General features: G+C 48.9%; 1 protein-coding gene across 20 annotated transcripts in view; it reads right to left on the reverse strand.

The window, feature by feature from the left end:
- The window catches only part of PTPRF (protein tyrosine phosphatase receptor type F), a 378,262-nt gene that overhangs the window by 57,641 nt on the left and 300,243 nt on the right, over nt 1-20,378 (reverse strand). For 13 of the 20 annotated variants that reach the window (XM_033067370.1, XM_033067369.1, XM_033067380.2 and 10 more), the window contains 6 exons: nt 15,544-15,813; nt 12,252-12,833; nt 11,586-11,719; nt 10,466-10,610; nt 5,045-5,350; nt 2,003-2,196 (listed from right to left, as the gene is read on the reverse strand). In XM_033067370.1, coding sequence (XP_032923261.1) covers nt 2,003-2,196; nt 5,045-5,350; nt 10,466-10,610; nt 11,586-11,719; nt 12,252-12,833; nt 15,544-15,813 — 1,631 coding nt within the window. The remainder of the gene's footprint in view (nt 1-2,002; nt 2,197-5,044; nt 5,351-10,465; nt 10,611-11,585; nt 11,720-12,251; nt 12,834-15,543; nt 15,814-20,378) is intronic. The other 7 variants (XM_033067389.2, XM_033067382.2, XM_033067388.2 and 4 more) reach the window with 1 other exon arrangement.

Consider the following 20,378-nt stretch of genomic DNA (forward strand, 5'->3'; position numbering starts at 1 on the left):
AGGGGCAGGTTTTCCAGTGTATATTTTGTTTTCTTTCATAGAAAATAACTCTTCCAGGACTACTCGTTAAAGTTTCATCTGGCTGTTTGCAAAGACACGCACTGCTGTACTGAAAGATGGCAGCTCTTACAGGGTTCTTCAGCATCTGGAGCAGATGTAGTTCATCACAAGCACAGGTCATGCCTGGCTTCTCACTCTTTTGCGAAATAGAGATCTCTTCTACCAAGTCAGTGAAACCTCTTCCCTGCAGGGTTGTCATTAGTTTATCCCAAGAGTGACATGACTCTTACAGAGTAGTCTGCAACTCTGCAACTATCATTTTCACTTCTACCCAAAAGTCATCAGTGGATGAGTTCAGCACTATACACAGCAGGAAAAAATACCACAGAAACCAAGAACTTTCCCACATAAATTTACCAAATATGGAAGACTGGCAAGTGGCCTGGCAGGCCAGGAAACTTCTAGGAACTTGCCTCCTTGATGCACACATTCAAACTAATGCAAAATCCAGCACTCCTTCAAAAGTTTCTGGCATCCTCATTCTGCACATCAGCATGGGATTTCTCTCTCTGAAATGCATGAGTAAGGAGTGAAAGCAGAACTGGCTGGGCAAGCATAAAATATTTGAAAACACCAAGAAGAAAAACATTGCCAACTTCACCCACCTACGCTTGGGACCAACACATTAACTCCAAACTCCAGCTGAACAACACAGCCTGTTGTTCTAACAACATAGAAGATTACATTCTTCTGGCATAACTAAAGGGGAGTAAGCAGCTTCTCTAACTATTGAAACAAAGCAACATCTGAAACATAAACAGAGATGCAAGGACCCTCAAAGTCTTTCTCTTTTTAAAGTTTTCCCCTTCCACATTATTACTGAGTTCTATCCTTCGGAATATGAATGGGGAGTAAAGCTGCCTCTGCATTGCCCACTGACAAACGCATAAATGATTCACAGCTGCATTCAGGAGACAGATCAATTAATCGTTGCAGCTCTCCAGTATTTATACTGGGCATCATTCAAGCAAGCCAGCTCTGAATCGATTCCTTGTTGCTTCCAACAGCAGCAGATCCTGTTCTTCATTTATACGATTATCTTAGTTGAGAACAGCATGGGTCATCCAGGATGAAGGACCCCTGCTCCAAAGAAGAGTTCTATTTCATTGCACAAGGGGCACCAAAAACTTCCCTGGACCTTGGGAAAGAGGCAACTATGCATTCCTGGGCTGTGCAGAGCGTGCAGCCATGCCTGGAGCAGTGCGTGGGAAGAGGGCTGCAGCTCACAGCCAGTGAGGTATCCAGGAGATCAGCTAAGTGTGAGCAGATTGTTGTATGGGGATTGCAGAGGACAAAGTCATTTACAGGGGATGTGGGCCTCTACCTCATTTTTTGTCTTCCTCCCCAGCCTTTCCCAGACTAAGCTGGCTTCACGTACAGTTTTGTTTCAAGAAGCAACGCAACATCAAATCCCTGCCCTGCAAAAATAGGAGGGATGGGAGGCTTTGCTGACCCAGGAGTGCAGTTCTGCCTGGCATGCTGTGCTGGGTGCAGAGCAACCTCCATGCCCCACAAGCAGGTAGCACCCAGGTGGATGCTATCAAGAAAGATGCTTTGCCCTAAATATAATCAACATCACAAAAGAAACAGACTCAAGGCTTATTTAAAACTTTCTGACCATTTATAAATGGACTGGCAAAGTGCAGTTTGCTCCAGCTGGAGTCTGCACAGGATGTGGCAGGCAGACAGGTATATATTAGAGAAGGATTAAGAGAGGAACGTCATCCAATACATCATATTTTCTACAATAAACCTTTCCTGATTAAATTTTTTACCCATGTTTAAGCCACAGTTTAAAGAGAAACTGTTTGCCTTGCTCAGGCAGGCTGAGTCCCATGCTCTGGAACTGCAAAAGGAGGCCCAGAAATACCAGGATCCAGTCAGCCTGCGCTCTGCAGAGGGAAGGTGCCATGCCCACCATCAGGTGGTCCCCACACCGTACCTGTGCTTCTGACAGCATCACGTCCTTGATCACTGGCTGCCCTCGGGGCTCGTTGTTTTCCAGCTTCACATAGGTAACCTGATACCCGCGGATCTGCCCATGCTGCTTGTTGGAGATGGGCAGCTTCCAGCTCACCCGGATGGCAGTCGAATTCACAGACTCCACCTCCACCTTTCGCGGTGGGGCACTGGGCACTGCAACACACACGGGACAACAGTTAGCAGGTACCACACAATCACTGTCACCACCTCTCACTCCTCTGCTACCTTTCCCCCACCTCACTACCAGGATGGCCCCGCTGGTACAAGCTTCGTGCACCTACCCAGGACAACACACTGCAGTCTTTCAGCATGACCCATCCCTGCCCCCTTCCCTTTTGCTACTCTCAGTAGGAAAGAACATAATTGTAATTTGAAGAGCACCCCTAATAGAAGTCAGTGTGCTGAATCAGACCCAACGTCCATCTATCTCTCTCATCTCCAGCAATAGGGGAGCAAGGAAAAATACAAGAATATAAAGAATATGGTGACCCCTGCAGCTCAGGGTGCCCTGGGGCACAGGCAGGGGATTTAAAGACTTCTTTGCATCTTGCCTGACACACTACCTTCTCTCAGACCCATCTAAACCAAGTCCAACAGTTCCAGGTAGCATGATGGGGTGCTGAGTCTGGTTTGCAGGGAGCCCTGGTACCTGCCACCAGCCAGAGCACACACGTGCTCTTCCCCTGTGACAGTGAGAGGTTAATGAGGGGGAAAAGCACCATCCTAAAACAATAACCCAGAGCTCAGAGACAGCAGTCACTGAACTCAGCCAGATAAAGGGGCCTGTGGGGATTGTGACAGCTCTGGGGACTGTATTTCATGCATGGCTAGTTGAATGCTTTTTGATAATAAAATGAAAAATTACACTGCCCAGAAAATATCAATTTTCTTGCAAGGTGAGGCCCGTTAAAAATGTATTTATACCCTATTTACCATTTGGAAAAATTACCTCCTTATTATATTTTGCTCTTGCATTGACTGTGACAAAAATGTCAATTCTAAAAAATTAGCTTCTCAGCTGCTCCTGGAAAGCTCCTTCCAGCTGAAGCAGCTGGGAGTAGAGGTGTGCACTCTCTGTGGAGGATACTGATGCCAAGTGCCCAGTACCAAGTGAAGGACCTGGGCTTCATCCTATCACCTCATCTGCAGGACCCTTTTCACCTTCCACTGCCCTGGGAAAATCCGGAGGTTTGGAACCTCATATGCCCCAATTCTCAGCACAGCAAGAAATCAGTATTAGATAATTAGGGATGGATACCTGACAAGCAGATGTAATGAATATTGCTATTTCAACCAACTAAATGGGAAGAAACAGCTACCCAGCAGGTAAGCAGAGTTTTTAAGCTGCAGGGCAATTCATTATTTTTTCCCAGATGTCCTTCGTAATTGTAGATAATTTAATAAAATAGAGAAAGGAGGAACAGAGCATTTTAGCACCATGAGGCCAACTCAAGGTGTGGGAATGGAGGGGGCTGTGCTTGAACAGTTACCCCCTTCTGCCTGGAGCAGCCTAGGCTGTAATCCACAATTCACTTAGTGCAGTGACCTTGCACAAGCCACAGGGCTCTCCTGCCCTGGCAAGACACCTGCCCACACACACAGCTGGGAGTCCAAGCGGAAAACAAGATCCTCCCTGAGAACCAGACAGAAGCTGTGTGTCAAGCTCTGCTGGCATGAGAAGGCGGGAGGCTCGGCAGGACATGGTATGGGGATGTTGCAGGGACACAAAAAGATGTGAATGTGAGCAGACCACAGTGTTTCGAGGAACTCTGTCCTACCCCACTATGGGAGACACGTGCTGCATCTGAGATCCAAACAGGGAAAGTTCAATTTGTTTTCAGACCACAGTTTAACATTTCTTATTCCTTCATCATGGGTATCTACTGAGCATCAGCATGTCAGAGGAATATAAAATCACTCCTGACAGCTAAGCTGGAATGTCCAACCATGGTGCCCAAAAATTAACTGAGAGAGCTTGTTGCGACATTTCTGGGGTAACAGCTTCCCCTGGGCTACAATTCTGCTGAATGAGAATTGAAGCAAACAATATAGGCAGCAGGACACACACAGATGTGTTTGCTAGCCCAGGAATGCAGTCAGCAAGCATTCCCAGACGCCACTTTCAGAGCCATGGAGACATGGGGGACAGCGGCAGCCCATTTAGGGAAACTGTAACATGTCTGGTTTCAATTTCCTGCACCGATTGGGCAATGCAGAGATCATGCTTTCCTTGCCTGGACGCTCCATCTCTTTCTTCTCCCATTAAATCTGCAGCCTTCTTGGGTCAGCATGAAGCCACGGGAGCTCCTACTGTCACCCTGAGCTCTGGCACTTTCAAAGGAAATGGCTTAAATCATGATGACATAACTGACAGCCCTGCTAATACAAAGCAATTTCTCTTTAAAGCTGTCGTATCCAGTAAAGTGCTCTGTACGTGTGGTATTCTGACTCTTGAGTGGAAGAGCAGCTTTATATAAGCTGTGGCTTGCCTGGAAGCTGGAGCAGGAAGCAGCTTTCCTGCAGTATCTACAACTTTCAAATGGATTACTTTCCCCCTCTTTAGTTTGCTGGATTTCAGGTCAACAAGTAAACTTTAAGTCCTCATCTCACAAGAGAAGCCTTTGGTTGGGAGACTCATTCTACCTTCAATAAAAAGGAATCCACCACCATCCACTATAAAACCACAATGGAAAGCAAAGAATGCCTCCCTGCATGCAGAGGTAGCACTGCTGACACAAACAGGACCCTGAAGGGCCACCATGGGATATCTGACAAAACCTGGAGGCAGACCAAGGGCCAGCAACACAATTCCCCAACCCCACTCCAGGGCAACTGTTGAGATCCGCTCCTGGAGCACTGCCCCTGACAGCCTCTGGTCCTGCTTGAAAGGTGCTCCCAGGTGAATGTCCCTGCTCCCTTTCCCCTGCTTTCCAGCAACTCAGTTAGGAGAGTCCTGGTTAACCCACGGCAGTAAGTGAAGGAGCTCTTCAGCAGCACCTACCATCCTCGTCAGTGCGCACGTGCACGGGGATGCTCTCCGGTCCTGGCCCCACATCGGTGTGAGCCCTTACCCACACCTTGTATTCCGTCCATTTCTCCAGGTCCTTGATCTCCCAGCTGGAATGCTCCCGTCCAATGCCATCCACCACATGCTTGGTGTTGTCATCTCCTTCCACTGCCTGGTAGGCAATGGAGTACTGGGTGATGACCCCATTGCGGCTCTGGGCGGGCGGTGGCACCCAACTTACCCGGATGGTGGTGGAGCTGGTGCTTACACACTCGACTTCTTGGGGTGGGGCGGAGGGGGCTGGGGATAAATAAATGAAGTGGGGAGATGAAGGGAAATGAATGGAAGGACAAACCAAAATGCACAGGGAACTTTTACCCAGCCAACGGTGCACTGAACATACACACGGACAACTGCCTGCCATCCTCACAGATCATCAAAGATGGCACTGGGGGACAATTTGTATTTGAAGGCCAGATGAACAGTGTGGAGACAGAAATGCTGATTTGCATCAGAGAACACCTCTTCCCAACACAGTTCTGGACACTCACTTTATCAAATAAACACAAGAAATGGCAGTAGGGGAAGGGGGGCATGTGGAGGGTGAGAGAGAGAGACTGGTAAGGAGAAGAAAGATGTTTCAGTGAAGACTTGAAGCAGATGGAAACCAGGAGAGGCAGGAAGCTGCAGAAGGCAAGAGTGGCAGAAGGAAAGCTCACACACCAGATTGTAGGAAGGCTAGTGAAAACTCACTCCTAGACAAGCGGAGGAAGCAAAGTGGTAAGGAAAGCAGGTGACTGAGGGTGGAGGTAGTTTGTCCTGGTAGGGTTTAAAACCATGACCATTAGCTGTATGCTGTGCCCTAACCAGTTGGGAGCCAGGCACCATGTGGGAACAGGAGATAACGTGGTTGTGCTGCTTTGCACGTGCCCCTGGAATCTGGGACTGACTGCTTCATGCCTGCCACACTGGTTACCTGCCTCAGTAGCTTCCTGGCCTATGGATTTGTAGACTGCAAGGTAAGCAGGTCCTGCCCTCTCCTAGGCAAAAAAGCACCTCCAGTTTGCATTAACTTCTAAGCCCTGGCAATGTTATCTGTCCACAGGAGGAGGAATGGGATCCAGGCAATGGCTGCTTCTTACTGGGATCACTGGGAGAGAAGTCTCTTCACACAGCACACTGGGGAAGAGCAGTAAAACAAATCTGGGCAGGTGGAAGAGAGATCAGGAAAGGAGAGATGATCTGGAAAAAGCAAAGCACCCCTAGGACATGTGCCTGGTTCATCCCCTTCTCCAGCCTTGCAGAATCGGTGTCTGGTTGCACCAGGGCTCTGGCAATATGGGAGCCCTCTCATGGCAGCCCCCTGTCACTTGGCCTCAGTGCTCTGGGATGCTGCAGACAGCATGCTTGCACAGAAGGCAAGAGTGGAAGTCTGGAGAAGGAAAGGAGCCCACACAGTCAGGGAAGAAACAAGGGACATGGCTCCATCCCTGGGTGCTCATCCAGAAGGAAACAGCCCTAAGCAGAGGGGGCATGGCATCATCACCAAAAAAATGCACGTTGTTGCTTTAAGACTAGAAAGTTGTGCGGCCAAGCTATAATGGAGTACAAAGTATCTTGCTTTGCCATGGCAGTTGAAAGGCAGTTTCTATTCTTCACTGCACCCAGAAACACAGAAATGCCTGAAAAAACACTGCTGCCTTTCCCCATGCTTCAGTCCTTGCAGCCACCAATGCAGCAGAGCCAGCCTTGCAGGAGCACAGGAACAACCCTGCCTGCACAAAGATGAACACAACCTACATCACCCCACATGGCAGCAGGTAATTCAAGCACTCAGGAACGGTGCCTTAGCTTTGCTGGGCACAGGTTGGTAGTGGCAGAAGATCTGGGAAAGCAGAGGGCAGCAGGACCTCACAATGCCACTGGAGACCTCTGCTTGTAGAAACAGTCGCAGACTGCATGTAACTTTTAATGCCCACTCCTGTGCTCAGAGAGCAGGGAACATTCCTGATGCATGGGCTCGAATGCCTGGAGATGAAAGATGGAGTAGAGTAAGCAGTGATGGAGCTGGAAGAGATGATGGCTGAGCAGTCAGGCTGCTGCTATGGGAGCTACACTGGAGGAAAGAGAAGTCAAAGCAATGTGTGGAAGCAAACAGTTGCCTATGTGAGGGAGGCAGCACAGGATCAGCCCTGCCATCTGGTACAGTGAAAAGGGAGCAGGGGTAAAAAGTGAATCCTCACACTCTTTTGGTTAGTCAGCAGAGAAGTGGTAGGGAAGAGAGTAGGAAGATACAATACCAAAGCAACACCTACAGTGGAAGGTGCAACTAAACAAAGTGCCTGGTGGCATCCTTTAGACAGGACAGGTGAGACACAAGGGGCTTGTCAAACCTTTCCTTTGCCACTGTCTGCAGACCCCCCTCACAGAAGAGACGTGCTTTGACAGAACCTCCACAGCTTCCCTTGGCATGCAGCAGTGAGCTTGTCTTCCAAAGGCAACTTTGGATGGCAGCGTGGGCAAGTCAAAAGTTGGCTGTTGACTGGGTAAGAGTCACACATAAAATGTGCAAGGCAAAAAACACATTAACACTTAAAGAAAGCAAAATAAAACTTGATAACATGAGCAGGATCAACTTAAAATGCACAAGGAGTTGAAGTGTCCCTCCTGGGGCCAGCGAGGCTGGGTGGCCAGCATGCACCCACACATGCAGATGTACCTCCACACACACACTGTGCAAACCTCTGCTGCCTCCAGGCTACTCCAGCCTCCCCCAACGCCCACAGCAGCTCTGTGCACCCATCCAACCCACCTGCTCCTTAGGCTAGGGAAAAGGCAGACTTAGGACCCACCTTAGTATTTCAAGGGAGAACAGCATTTTAATGCCGAGGCCTAAGGGGCACAGAGCTGATGCTTTTCTCTTGCATCATTCCGCTTGCCTGAGGCACTGCAGACTCCTGGAAAACTCCACTGTGCTCTTCAGGCCCTCAAAGCAGCACTGCCTGGACTTTTTGCAGGGTGCTCAGCAACTAAGTGAGCAGCTTAGCAGGAAAGACAGCCTAGAAAGCAGCTGCCTGCTCAGGAGACGAGGCCTCAGCTATGCTGCTGAAGGGTTCAAAAGGGCATTGCCTCCCTCTGGCTTCCCACACAAGCATCCCTACTACTCCTGAGCAGGGGTGCCACAATAAAAGCAAGACCAGCATCCTTCTCCAGCCCATTAGTGAGTCATTAGTGATCACAGGCCTCCTACCTTCCCCATGACTGGTTTGTCAGGGACAGGAATAGAGACTGAAGAGAGGCTTTTAGGAAAGCAGCAATCTGACTGCTCCTGCAGTTTGTGTCCCACCTGAACATATCAATGATCTAACAGCCTTTTTCAGGGTAACCAGATGGAAAAGTGCAGGAAGGAGACCAATTTGTAGTGTTTCCAGATTAGTTAGTTCTAAGGCTGAAGGGGACAAATCCAACCATCTAATACAAGATGCTGCTAAGTAAAGACCAAAGGACTTCTGCCTGGAATTTGTGCATGGTGCGCACAACTCTGCCAAGGTAAAGCACAGCTTTCTGGAAGACCTACTTGATTTTGAGCCCCCCAGTACTCCACACTGCATTGGGACTGTTCAGACAGTGGTTTGTCACCCTCACTGAATAGCTCAGCAGTAACTACCAATGGCTTCTGTCATAGAATAGAGTGCCATCAGAAATCTTTTCAAGTAGGAGCCTGTAAACCAAGACCCAGGTCACTTCTTGGACCTAAGAATTCTTAGGTCCTTCAGTGTGAGGAGGCTTCACTGGTCAAACCAAGGTACTCCTATGGCTAAATACCAAATCTCTTCCAGGCTATGCGCATTTCTCTGACTAAACAGATGCCAGAATCAGTCAGCTACTGCATCACAGGCCAGTGAAGTGACAACCTTAAAACCAGACTGGTGTCAGATGTCTTGTGAGCAGACAACGGGTAGAGTAGGTCATGATAAGATGTCTGCCTTGATGAGTCCATGAAGCAAACGTTTCTCTTACTTGGGCTGTTGTGAGACTCTGAAGGACTCATTTATGCATGGAGCTGTCTCTGATTAAGTGTGTTCAAGGATAAGAGCATCCACTGATGGAATTAATTTACATGGCAGAAGAATTACTTCAACCTTTGCCTATCAACACAAAAGCTATCTGAAACAGGTATACAAATCCCCATATTCAGAATTTGTTCTCAGTGTTCAAATATTTATAACTGCATGATCTGAACCTTTCTCCATTTTCATACCTGTCTGTTGTGCAGCTCTAAGACATCATTAGCTCACTTAACGAGGTGGAGGAATGCCTGGGACTGGTATGGTAATGAAGCTGAGTTTTCCTCAGAGAAGGTCATTCTAAAAGTGAGTAGAGCTGCTCTTCCCTGCCAGAGCTCCCTTTCTAATGGCCATCTCACACTCCTGGTTGCTGTGCATGCTGCTGCCCTCCCTGCAGGGAAGGCTGGCTGCCTGTGCCAACTGCTCGCTCCACATAGCGAGTAAATCCCAGACAGACGGTGCTAACAGAAATGTCTTTTTTCCCCCTTTTAATGCCCTTTGCATAATGGCAAGCCCAAAAATCGTTAGTGAAAACTAGCTTATCGCAGGGCCCTTTGATAGCCCTAATCTGCTTATGCACAGCACTTTGAGCTGCCAATCAGAGCAATGCAAACTCCCACTCTGTGATCACACAGGGCAGAGCCAGGATGAAAGTGATATTGCCTGGGTCAGCTCGTTATTGAGCCTCTCTATTAACTCAACTGAAGCTTGTTCTGGTTTCCCCTAGCACTGCAGTCCCAGAAGCAGCAGCCTCACTTGCTCACACAACCCTGGCAAACAGCCATTTTTCCAAAATGACTCCTCCAGCTGCCTGACAGCCACAGACACACCTGGCCTCACAGGATGCCTCACCTTGCAATCAACTGTATGGACCAGGGATGCACTCCTGTGTAAGCAAGGCAGCTGGAATGGGGAGTGGAAGGATGAAAATCCAATGGTTTGGAGACAGTCACATTTAGAGCCAAATACCCATATGCTGCCTGTCCAGACAGCTTGTCTGCATGGGAGTAAATTCATAGAGATGCACAGACCCACTCAAATCAATCTTTCCAAAGCAATTTCCCAGCCTGTTTTACTCCTCCAACAGTTTTTATGAATCTACCCTTAGGGAAAGACAGTATGATCAAAGGGACATGAAGAAACAACTTACCCCTTGGGTGCACCCACTCTGCCAAAGAGCCCTGATCCAAACCCCAGCTGACTTTCCCCATTACTCCCTTTAGCAAACTGCATACCAGCATCCCTGCAAACCCACAAGGGCAGAGGCACTGGGCTTCTCTGTGCCCAGGAGATGGAAACTGGACTGCTTTTGCTTTGTCTCCAGCAGTGTTGAATGTCAGGCACTTACTGGATTGGGCAGTTCTGGCTTCCACCGTGGGGGTGTAAACTCCTACCCCCAGCTCCGAGCGGGCACCCAGACGGAACTTATACAACGTGTCTGGTTTGAGACCTTCCACTGCATATGAGGAGGTTGGGTCAAACTCCACCTTTTGCTGCCAAAAAAAAGGAAACAGATTATTTGGTGTTGTTGGAGGATACAGAAAAACTGGTGTGAAAAGCCATTCTGGGCCCACAAAAAGTCACAGCCACACTGCCAAACCTGCCTGCAGTCCTGCAGGACTCCAAAGCATGGATCTTCCTGGGTGACACAGCAGGACTCTGCAGGGAAGCAGACCTCTGCCACAGCCAGGCTACACTGTCTGGTGTCCAGACTGCACTCACTGGCCTGAGAGCTTTGTGGGAATGCTGGGTCCAGCTATACAAGTTCAGACAAGGGGCACAGCACACACAAGTTTTCTCCCAACAGACACAGTGTATTGCCTGTGAAACAGAGTAAAGCCCTTGCCCTGTAGCAGTCAGGATCTCTAATGCATCGAAACACTGTTGGAAAAGGGCTTGTTTTGTTGACACTTCACCTGAAAGGCACTTTTGGTGCTCTCATGTCACTATAATAAGAGGAGAGGGAGAGGACCATGGGACACTGTGATGCTGTCCTAGCACAATTCTTGCTATGCTGTCTTGAAGCCAGCACTACCTTCAATATATTTTGAACTGGATTTCCTTTAGGGACCTGCAGTAAATGTGGAAAGACTCTCTCTAGGCCACCTTCAATCTGCTTTTTACACCTAACCAATCCTGGGGCCAGAGACACATGTTGGAGGCCATTTCAGACCTGCCCAGAAGTGCTACTGTTTACAAGCACCAGCAGTAAGCATGCCTCAGGGATGCTGTCATAGCATTCTGAGCCTTTCCAGTCCTAAACCAGTCACTAGCTACTTTGCTGCTATCAACAAGCACTTTTGAAGTAACTTACACAGAAACCAGAATACCATGTTCCTATTGCACACCACTGAGACAGAAGAAACACAAAGAAGCAGTTCTGTGACCAGGCTGGCTCAAGCACACACCCTTCCCAAGCTGGTAAGTTGCCATGTCCAGCCACAAGAGCTGCCAGGCAGGATCCTCACCTGAGTGCCATCCTCCCCTTCCCAGTACAGCAGCTCATATTTAGTAATGCGTTCCTGAGAGGCAGGCAGCCATGTCAACAGGATGCGGGTATCGGACTCTGCTTCTGCCTGGAAGTCAGCTGGCTGGGCAGGAACTGGGGAACAAACACATGGTTAGTGCCAGAAGAGGCGAGAAGAGTTGCATGACTTAGCAAAGTCAGTGTTTCACCTTGTGAGGATCCTCTTTCACTTCTGCCAGAACATCCCTTCTCCCCTGTACTGTTCTCTTAGAACATCTCAGGCCACAGGCAAGCATCTCTGTCTCTCAGGTGGGTGACTGTGGGGATCCGGCTCACTTCCAGACCCTGACTGCATCCCAGATCTTTCCTTCCACATATGTACTCAGACCCCAGAAGGGTCCAGCAGTTACACAGGTGCTAACATCATGCCCAGGACTTTGTGACACTTTTAGCCACTTTATTTCAGACAAAACTGTGGGCTATTACTTGTACAGAGATTGATACCAACTGCCCAGGACAATGTGACAGCTTCAATCTGATGGCTGCAGGATGGGAATGCCCGCCCATCCTCTCTGACATGCAATCATTTGAGCACCAAGTACAGTTGTGAAGCCTGGTGCAGGTCAGACACTGCTGGGATGGCTGTGGAGCCTCACTCCATACGTACCCCCTTGCTGTGTTTTGACCTGGATGATGTCCGAGGGGGGTCCGTCCCCTACTGAAGTGAAGGCCAGGACACGGATGCTGTAGGTGGTGCCTGTGATGAGGCTGCCCACGGTGGTGAGGTGGCTGTCATCAGTGTTGTGTTTCTGCCACATGCTCAGAGGCAGGTGCGGGTCGGTGGTGTAGTACACGCGGTACCCTCGGATCTGTCCATTGGGCTCCTCCGGCTGCTCCCACTGCACCAGCATGGTGCTGGCGCTCAGCATCCGTGCCTGCACTTTGAGGGGAGGACTTGAAGGAGCTTGCTCTCCTGTCCGGGCCTCCACCAGTTCACTGGGGGGACCCCTGCCGATGTTGTTGACTGCGATGACCCGGAACTCGTACTCTGAGAAGGGGCTGAGCCCACCTATGCTATAGCGGGTTGTTGCCACACCATCCACCTCCTGGAACTGGCCCTCCAGGGATTTGGGCTTGTACTGGATGACGTAATATGAAATGGGGTCAGAGTTGCCTGAATCCCAGGTGAGGGTCACGCTGGTAGCTGTTGTTTCAGTCACTAATGGCTCTGTTGGAGGTTTTGGCAGTGCTGCAATTGGAAAGCAGAGAGGTGTGATTTAAATAATTCAGTCAGCTCAAACCTTGCAATGTGCACAGGGATAAAAATGGAGCTGCCACCTCCCATTAACATTCTTCTTTAAAAGGCAGAAATCATTTCATACTCTATAACATGCATTTTTATATTACCATATATTGCTTGAAGTGGTTCTTAATGGAAGGATAAACAGAGCAATCATGTTATTAGATGTGCTTGACGCACTTACCAGCAGCAGGCTAAATAAAAGTAATTCAATGGGGATGCAGGAATGTTTCTGTCACGGGGGTTCACCCGGCAGTGGGAAGGTGCTTGCTGGGCTGGGCTGGGCTGGCCCCAGAAGGCAGGTGCACTGCTGATTTACAAAGTAAAGCAACCAGAGCACCAAAGTAATCGGGATTTATGCTCTTGCTTCCAGAGAGGCAGTATCGTAGGCCACAGGGAGTTCATGGACAATGCTGTTAGAAGGGTTGATGGGGCAATGCTTTGTAAGTATTACAGTACATGCAGGAGAGATACAGCCAGAGAAATTACCAACTTTCATATCCACTATTTCACTGGTGGTGTGTCAAACTGCAACCAGACAATAAACTGTTACACAAGAACTCTGACAATGACACCTCTGAAGTGTCAATGAGAACGCAACTACTGCAAGCAAACATTTCCAGATTTACCATTTTACCACAAGAACAAAGAAAAAGAATGAGTGTGTGAGAGAGAGATTTGCAGAGTACACAAATACTTTAGTACAATGACTGAATTAAAGTCTACAGTAAGTTTAAACCTCCTACAAACCACTCTAAAGTCATTAGTGATTTGTAATGCAGCTGTGCTTGACAAGGAACTACAGACAACGCTCAACCCAAATTAAGATTCTCAAGAATTTAATTCTTTGGCAAAACCATCAGGTTTCTAGTTTTCACAAGGTTCAGCTGAGGAAGGCAAGCTCCTTAGCACAGAGCATGCCTGCTCTGAGTAGCAGAGAGAATGCCTTCTCCAGTGCTACTGCAACATGAATACTAAGAAGATCATCAGGGAAGATCATCAGGGCATGGGAGGGGAGGGCACACAACCCACCGCCAGACACCCCATCACAACCCATGGTCCTCCCTGAGCACTCAGGGAGGTCAAACCCAACCTGCACAATAATATGGCCTGAAGAAACATATTTCCTACAGCATCCTAGAAACTGGAAGCCTTCCTCAGGCTTTCAAGGACAGACAAAACTCCTTTTCTTTTGAAGAGCCACAAGTTTGACTCTTGACAGCTGCTGGGTGTGCAGCCTCCATGTGAGCAAGAGCAGGTCTGGTACTTTCAACACACTTAAGTGCAATCAGTTCTGTGTAATCTTGATTCTCCTGTCTGTGCTGAAAATGGTCTGCTTGCCAGCAAGCACAGGAGAAGCAACACTGGGTGAAGGAGTTTGGGACAAAGGCAAAGGTAGAAAAACAGATGAGGACACAAGGAGGAAGGTGAAAGGCTAAAGGAGTTAAGCAAATTGCTTTGCTCTCTGTCCTGGGGCATCACGTTACCCAGTGAGGGAGCGAGGCAAAGGCATTCCAGCTGTGAAGAGGTAAATGCTTCAAACCATTGGTGCAATGGTGCAGACCCCACCTCTTCCCTCCAACACCCAACCACCATCCCATCACAGCCCTTTCTTCTGTACGTTCTTGTGTATCTGCTCTAGCAAGGCAAGCACTGTGCTCTGTATGAAAAGAGAGGCTGGAAAAGGCACAGACGAGCAGATGTTGTCAGTAAAGGGAGCTGGGTGCGGCTAAGGTTAAAAGCATCCTCTGACTAGCCAAGAGAATTTGTTGTTATCTCCAGGTCACAGAGGTCTAACACTCAATTCTCTGATTTGTTCAAGCAGGATCTCTGTGCTAAAGGTGGCATTAGTGCAGGAAAGGGCCTGCAAGAACAGACAGACTCAAAAGATGATGTACCTGTTGTAATCAGAGCTACAAATCAACTGCAGGCAGAGAAGGAAAGGGATACTGCAGCTCTGATAGGCCCCATATGGGAAAGGCAGGACACCTTCAGCCTCCTGTTAGCGGGAGGGCTACCCTATGGTCAGCACTTGGCAACAATATCCTCTTTGGGGCAAAGCTACTTGTGAAATGTCAGCAGAAAGTACAGCTGAAGGACAGAAACACAAGAAAAAGAAAGGGAAAGAGGCACGGCAGTAAGGGAAGACATTTACAGAGGACTATGCAACAAATTTCAGATGAACACATATAGCTTCTATAGGGAGGATGCTTATTTCGTTGAGGCTCATGGACACTCCACATTGCTGGGATCAACCTTCTTGTCTCACCCTTAGTGCAAGAGGACATGGGTGCAGCTCTCTGACTGCACACATCCACAGACCCTGCCCCAAGACAGCCCATGGCCCACTGAGCTGAGCTGATCCTGCTGATGCACAGAACAAGCCAGACATTGCTGAGATAAACACAGACTCAGTGAGGTTCTCTCCTGTTGTAACGAGGACCTGGCCTGACACAAGCTAGTCTGCTGTGCCACTTGCAGGGAGAGAGAAAACATCATACTGTGAGCAGGAAAAAACAAAGCTGTGGGTTTGGGAACCTCCCTTGCAAGCTGGAAAACTCACAGAAGAGAGCAGTCAATCAGCTGCAGCCAAGAAACTTGGGCAAAGGGCTATACTGCTGAAACCCAAGTAGGACCATTGCAAGTAATAATTCCTTACCTTTGACAGTGATCTGGGCTGTGGCTTCGATCATGCCAAGGGAAGAGATGGCCACGCAGGTGTAGTTGGCAGACTGCATGATGTTATTCAGCTCCAGCACATTTCTACCGACGGGCATCTCATCTTCTTTGGTCAGTTCCTCCACACCAGCCATCCACTTCACATAGGGCATTGGAGCACCTACTGCCACGCACGTGAGGTTCACGCTCCCCCCAGGCATCACCTCGTGGTTGCTCGGAGGGATAGAGAATCGAGGAGCAACACGCCGCACTGAAACAAGGAGGAGACAGCTAGTAGGGTCCCAGAACCAGCAGAGAGTACTCAGTTGTACTGCCCGGGTACGTGAGGGGCAGTCAACATTTTTGCCTGTCTTTCCCTCAGGACAGATAAAATGAAGTGCAAAAGCTGTTCACTACTTTGCCAAATTGCACACACTTTGCTCTCTCTCCTTCCTTAGCCACTGGCATATTATTAGCAGAACTCATTAAGAGATGGCTCAATCCATTCCCTTCAAACATAGCCTTTTGAAATCATATTACTAACATGAAACATTCCTCCATTTAAATTACATCCTTCTAATTAGAGAGCATGCACAAATGCCAGTCACACGCTTCGCGCAGGGCCCACTGAAGCTCTGCAGAACAGAATCACCTGCTCAATTTATTAGCTCTGGAGCAAAGCAGCCCGTTCCCTAAACCTCACAGGGTTTGGGCAGGGGCAGTAGAAGGGTTTCTTTTTGAATTAGCACACGTGTGCTGCTAAATAAAATATAATTCCTTTTAAAATGTAACTCAGGTTCTACCTTGGTTCAGAAAAAATAGTCACCCGAGCTGCATGACATTGTCAGGGCCTGAAGAGATCACCTTGCTGGGCAGGAGAGAACTAATCCTGACAGATGTGAGATCATATCCATTTTGACAGAAGAGAGCTGGGCTGGCAGAACCTTTCCCACCTTCATGGCAGCTCTTTGGGAGATGTATTCCTCCTTATTGCATTGCACAGCTTCTCTTCATATCAATCCCTTGCTGGGTATTTCATTCAAGACTTATTTGTAAGCAACTCTCAGCTACAATAAAGCTCTAAAGCTGCCTGCCATATGCATTCCTGTCAGGAAAATGACACTGAGAAATGAGGTCCCTTCTTCAGGGTTAGTGTTATGGGCCTATTTAAGCAAGGGTAGAGAAACAACTGTGCTCAGTAAATCTTTGTCTCCTCTGGGCAAGCTCATTTTAGTCTGTAGTTAAAAAGGGAAACTGCTTGAATGTGTGCTGCCCAGCAGCTCTGCTCTCCACTAGCCTCTTCCACTGGAAAGGCAGCTCCCAAGCTGGGGTCACAAGTGCCTGGCTCCAAGGAGCCTCTCCTTGCCAATTATGCTCCTCCATCAGCACTCTGGGCTGGGGCAGCAACTGCTGCAGTGCTGGGGGCAGGTGGGAATGGGGCAGGAGCCTGAGCAGGGCCAGCTCACAACAGGCCATGGGTGCAGCTGGCCCCACGGGCCATGGAGGCCTGGGGACTCAGCTCTGCTGGCCTGGCTCCTGCCACCACAGCATCTCTGCAGACAGCAAAGCTGCTGACAGCCCCGTGAGCGCAGAGGTGTCAGCCAAGCTGGCTCTACCCAAGTCAAATTTCACTAGTGCTCTCTTTGATGATTCATCCCCAAACCATCAGGATTGCAGAAATAGACTGAACACAGAAACCCCCACACTTGCATGTACAACAGAGCTAAGACTTTGTGATAAATTAGACAATACTGTCAACATTGTGTGTGTACTACACAGTCTCAGTGACAAAACAGGGCTCATTAGCTTCTTACTAGCCAGGGTAAAGAAAACTTAAGGATAACTTCCTTTGCCTTTTTTTGTTTTTTGAGTACATAAATCCAAAGTCTTGCTGGATGCTTCTTTTAATCAATTATTTAATCTCAAATCAATACCTACATGAGCAATCACCAGTGAAGTGTTACCTGACCAATGGGGCAGGGCTCCCCAAATGAGACAGAACTGAAAGTGTACTCAAATGCTATGCAGTCATGAGAATACAGACTTAACCTGATGGACATGGCAATGGTTTAACATGATGGCATGTATTTCCAACCAAAGCATCCCAGCACCATTCGTTAAAAGTCAGGTTTATTTTCCAATGAACACAACGTCGAATTATTCCAGGTAGAAGCTGTTCAAAATCTGTCCCCGTCAAAGGACCAAACCCACCCACCCAAGCTGTATTAAAACAAAACAAAAAAAAAGCAAACTTTGAGGATAATGCCACAGGTGTGCACAGAGCACTCACACACATGCACAAGGCAAACAGGCTGGCAGGCACCTGAGGCCACAGAGTCAGACAGTGGTGGAAGGGTAGGACAGGGAGAGGGAAGGCACACAAGTACTCACATACAGGGACCTGGGAAGACATGACACTGGAGGACACAAGGCCATGCAGAAAGGTCAGAACCCAGCATGCACAAACAGATTTCCACTTCCAGCCCTGTGAGACCAGAGGCAGCACAGCCTGCTGCAGACTGCTCTGCAGCCCATGGTGTGTCCCCATGTCAAGTGTCCGCTTTCAGGGTGCTCCTGGGCCTCCTGGTGCCATGTCACCCTTGATGTGTCCTGCAGAGGCAGGACCTGTGGGGGCTGTGCTGTCACTCCCGAGGGATGTCAGCAGCTGATCATCGCCAGATCCCCTGCAGGGAGGGGACAGGCACTTCACTGGGGCTCGGCGCTCTGCAGGGTGATGGGAAATCATTCTCCCCTGTGCCACACACATGGGAGCAGCAGAGGTGGTTGGTGCGTTCCTGTGCCTAGAAAAGGGATGAATGGTAAGGAAACCCCTCCTGTGGATCAAACAGCACAAGACCCCCTCACCAGCCTCCACACAGGCTGTGCCTCCTGCACACCGCAGTCTGTGGATGCCAGAAGTTGTGCAGAGCCCCAGCTCTCCAGGCTGGCAACAGACGAGTTGTAAACAGGATTCTGTGATGCATTTCTGCAACCCAGAATGGCTGAGCTGCCTTTACCTCATTTGCACACCGGCAGAGCTGCTGAGATGGGCTCAGAGAGCAGCAGTGCCCAAGGCACCCAGCTGCTAAAAATGGATGCCCTGTGTAGGGGTCAGCTCTCTACATGGGAGGTGGGAAGAGGTCAGGGCAGTGCCTTCGGTAAGAGATCTGGCCCAGCCAGTGCTCTGTCAGGAGTATGTGCAAAGGAAGGGACGGGCTCCGTCAGCCTCCCATCCTCTTGGGGGATAATTGGCAGCTTCTTGTCCCAGTCAGTACAGAGAGAGAAGGGGAGATGCTGTCAGTTAGCATTAGCAAGAGCTGGCACGGCTCTCACAGCAGCTTGCAGAGCACCATCAACACATTCCTCAGGCTCAAGCCAGCAATTTAAGTTGCTTGCTTTTCTAGCATAAGAGTCTGGTAATAATTTAAATCAGTGTAACTCCTCAAAAAGCAGCATTCTTAGAATTTCTGTCCAATTTACAAGTCAAATCACATGGGGTTGCACAGTCCATGATGCTACCTTAAGTGCTCCAGAAAATTTTGCTTTCTTAATTTTTTGTGGCAATGAAATTTCCCTTTTAATTACAATTTTCTTGACTAGAATTTGCAATAATTTTTTAATCCTTTTTTTGGATAAGGATCAGAAGAAGGTGGTTCAGAGGTTTTGCAAGAATAGCACAGGGAAAACTTCTGTGAATATTGAAATTATTTCAATGGACAATACTGTAATTCAGGGGTTTAGTTAAACCTGCAGACTGTCAAAAATGAGATTCATTGTAATTCATCCTGAGAACAGGCATCGTCAGGGCTCTGTGCTAGTCCACTATTCCATGTTTCTCCCCACTGAAAGCATTCCTTAGGAAGTGAAGTGTAAGCAGTGAGTGCCGTGCAACCTGAGCCCATGCCCTGGATCTCACAGGACCGGGAGCAAAGACACTGTGGAGTCTGGTTCCTCACTCACAGGGGGGACTGCTGGGGGGAAGGAGGGGAGCAAGCAACACTAGAGCCGCAAAGGTTGAGAGATGTTAATAATTCAGCATGCACTATCATGCACATTCCTTGCCTTGAGAGCAAAGAGCTTCAATCGATTGCCTGGCTCCTTTCAGCACGGGAGTGGCTGTTTCCACATGTCTCAGGTTCCCTCCGAGGGTGAAGTTACCCCTTTGGAGAACCAGGGACATCCTCCTCCCTGCTGCTGTCTGCAAAAGCTGTAGACTCTAAGCTCAGGGCTCTCAGGCTGGTGCTGTTAGTCCCTCTCGTGCTCAGACACTGCTGGTATCCAGTGAGGCTCTGCCAGAAACACAACAGTGCCAGGAGAACTGCCCAGGCTTCAAAAGTTGTGCAGTGCTGCTAGGGAAGGGAAAACCAAATTTCCCAATTTTCCTGCTGGCTGCCTTGGCCACAGTACAGCTTAGCAGATGTCAATGCTAACACCCCTCCCTCTGGTTTGCAGAGATCCAGGCACCTCTATTTGCCCACTCCTTCTTCATGGTTTCCTTTGAACCAGGCCTACTTGGCATCTAATTCTGGGCCCCATCTTCCCCCTCCTGGGTGCTGCCCTATGGTGATGGAGAGCTGTGCTTGTGCTCTGCACACTTCTCTGCTCCTCTCTCAGGCTCTGCTCTACTGTTCTGACATCCTCTCCCCTTTGCTTGTCCTCTGCACAAGGGAACAACAGTCTGAAGTCCCTTTTGCTCTGAAGGAGAACTAGGACTACCTGGTCTACTGCTCCTCCCCAGTCCCAGCACAGACATGGCAAGGTTGGGGGGCTCTGCTCTAACCTCCCAAGTGGGATGAGCAGCAGTGTGTGATGTGCAGGGGTGCATCATTGAAAGTG

This window comes from Catharus ustulatus, chromosome 9 (genome assembly GCF_009819885.2).
Source record: "Catharus ustulatus isolate bCatUst1 chromosome 9, bCatUst1.pri.v2, whole genome shotgun sequence".
In the NCBI taxonomy this organism is placed as follows: Eukaryota; Metazoa; Chordata; class Aves; order Passeriformes; family Turdidae; genus Catharus; species Catharus ustulatus.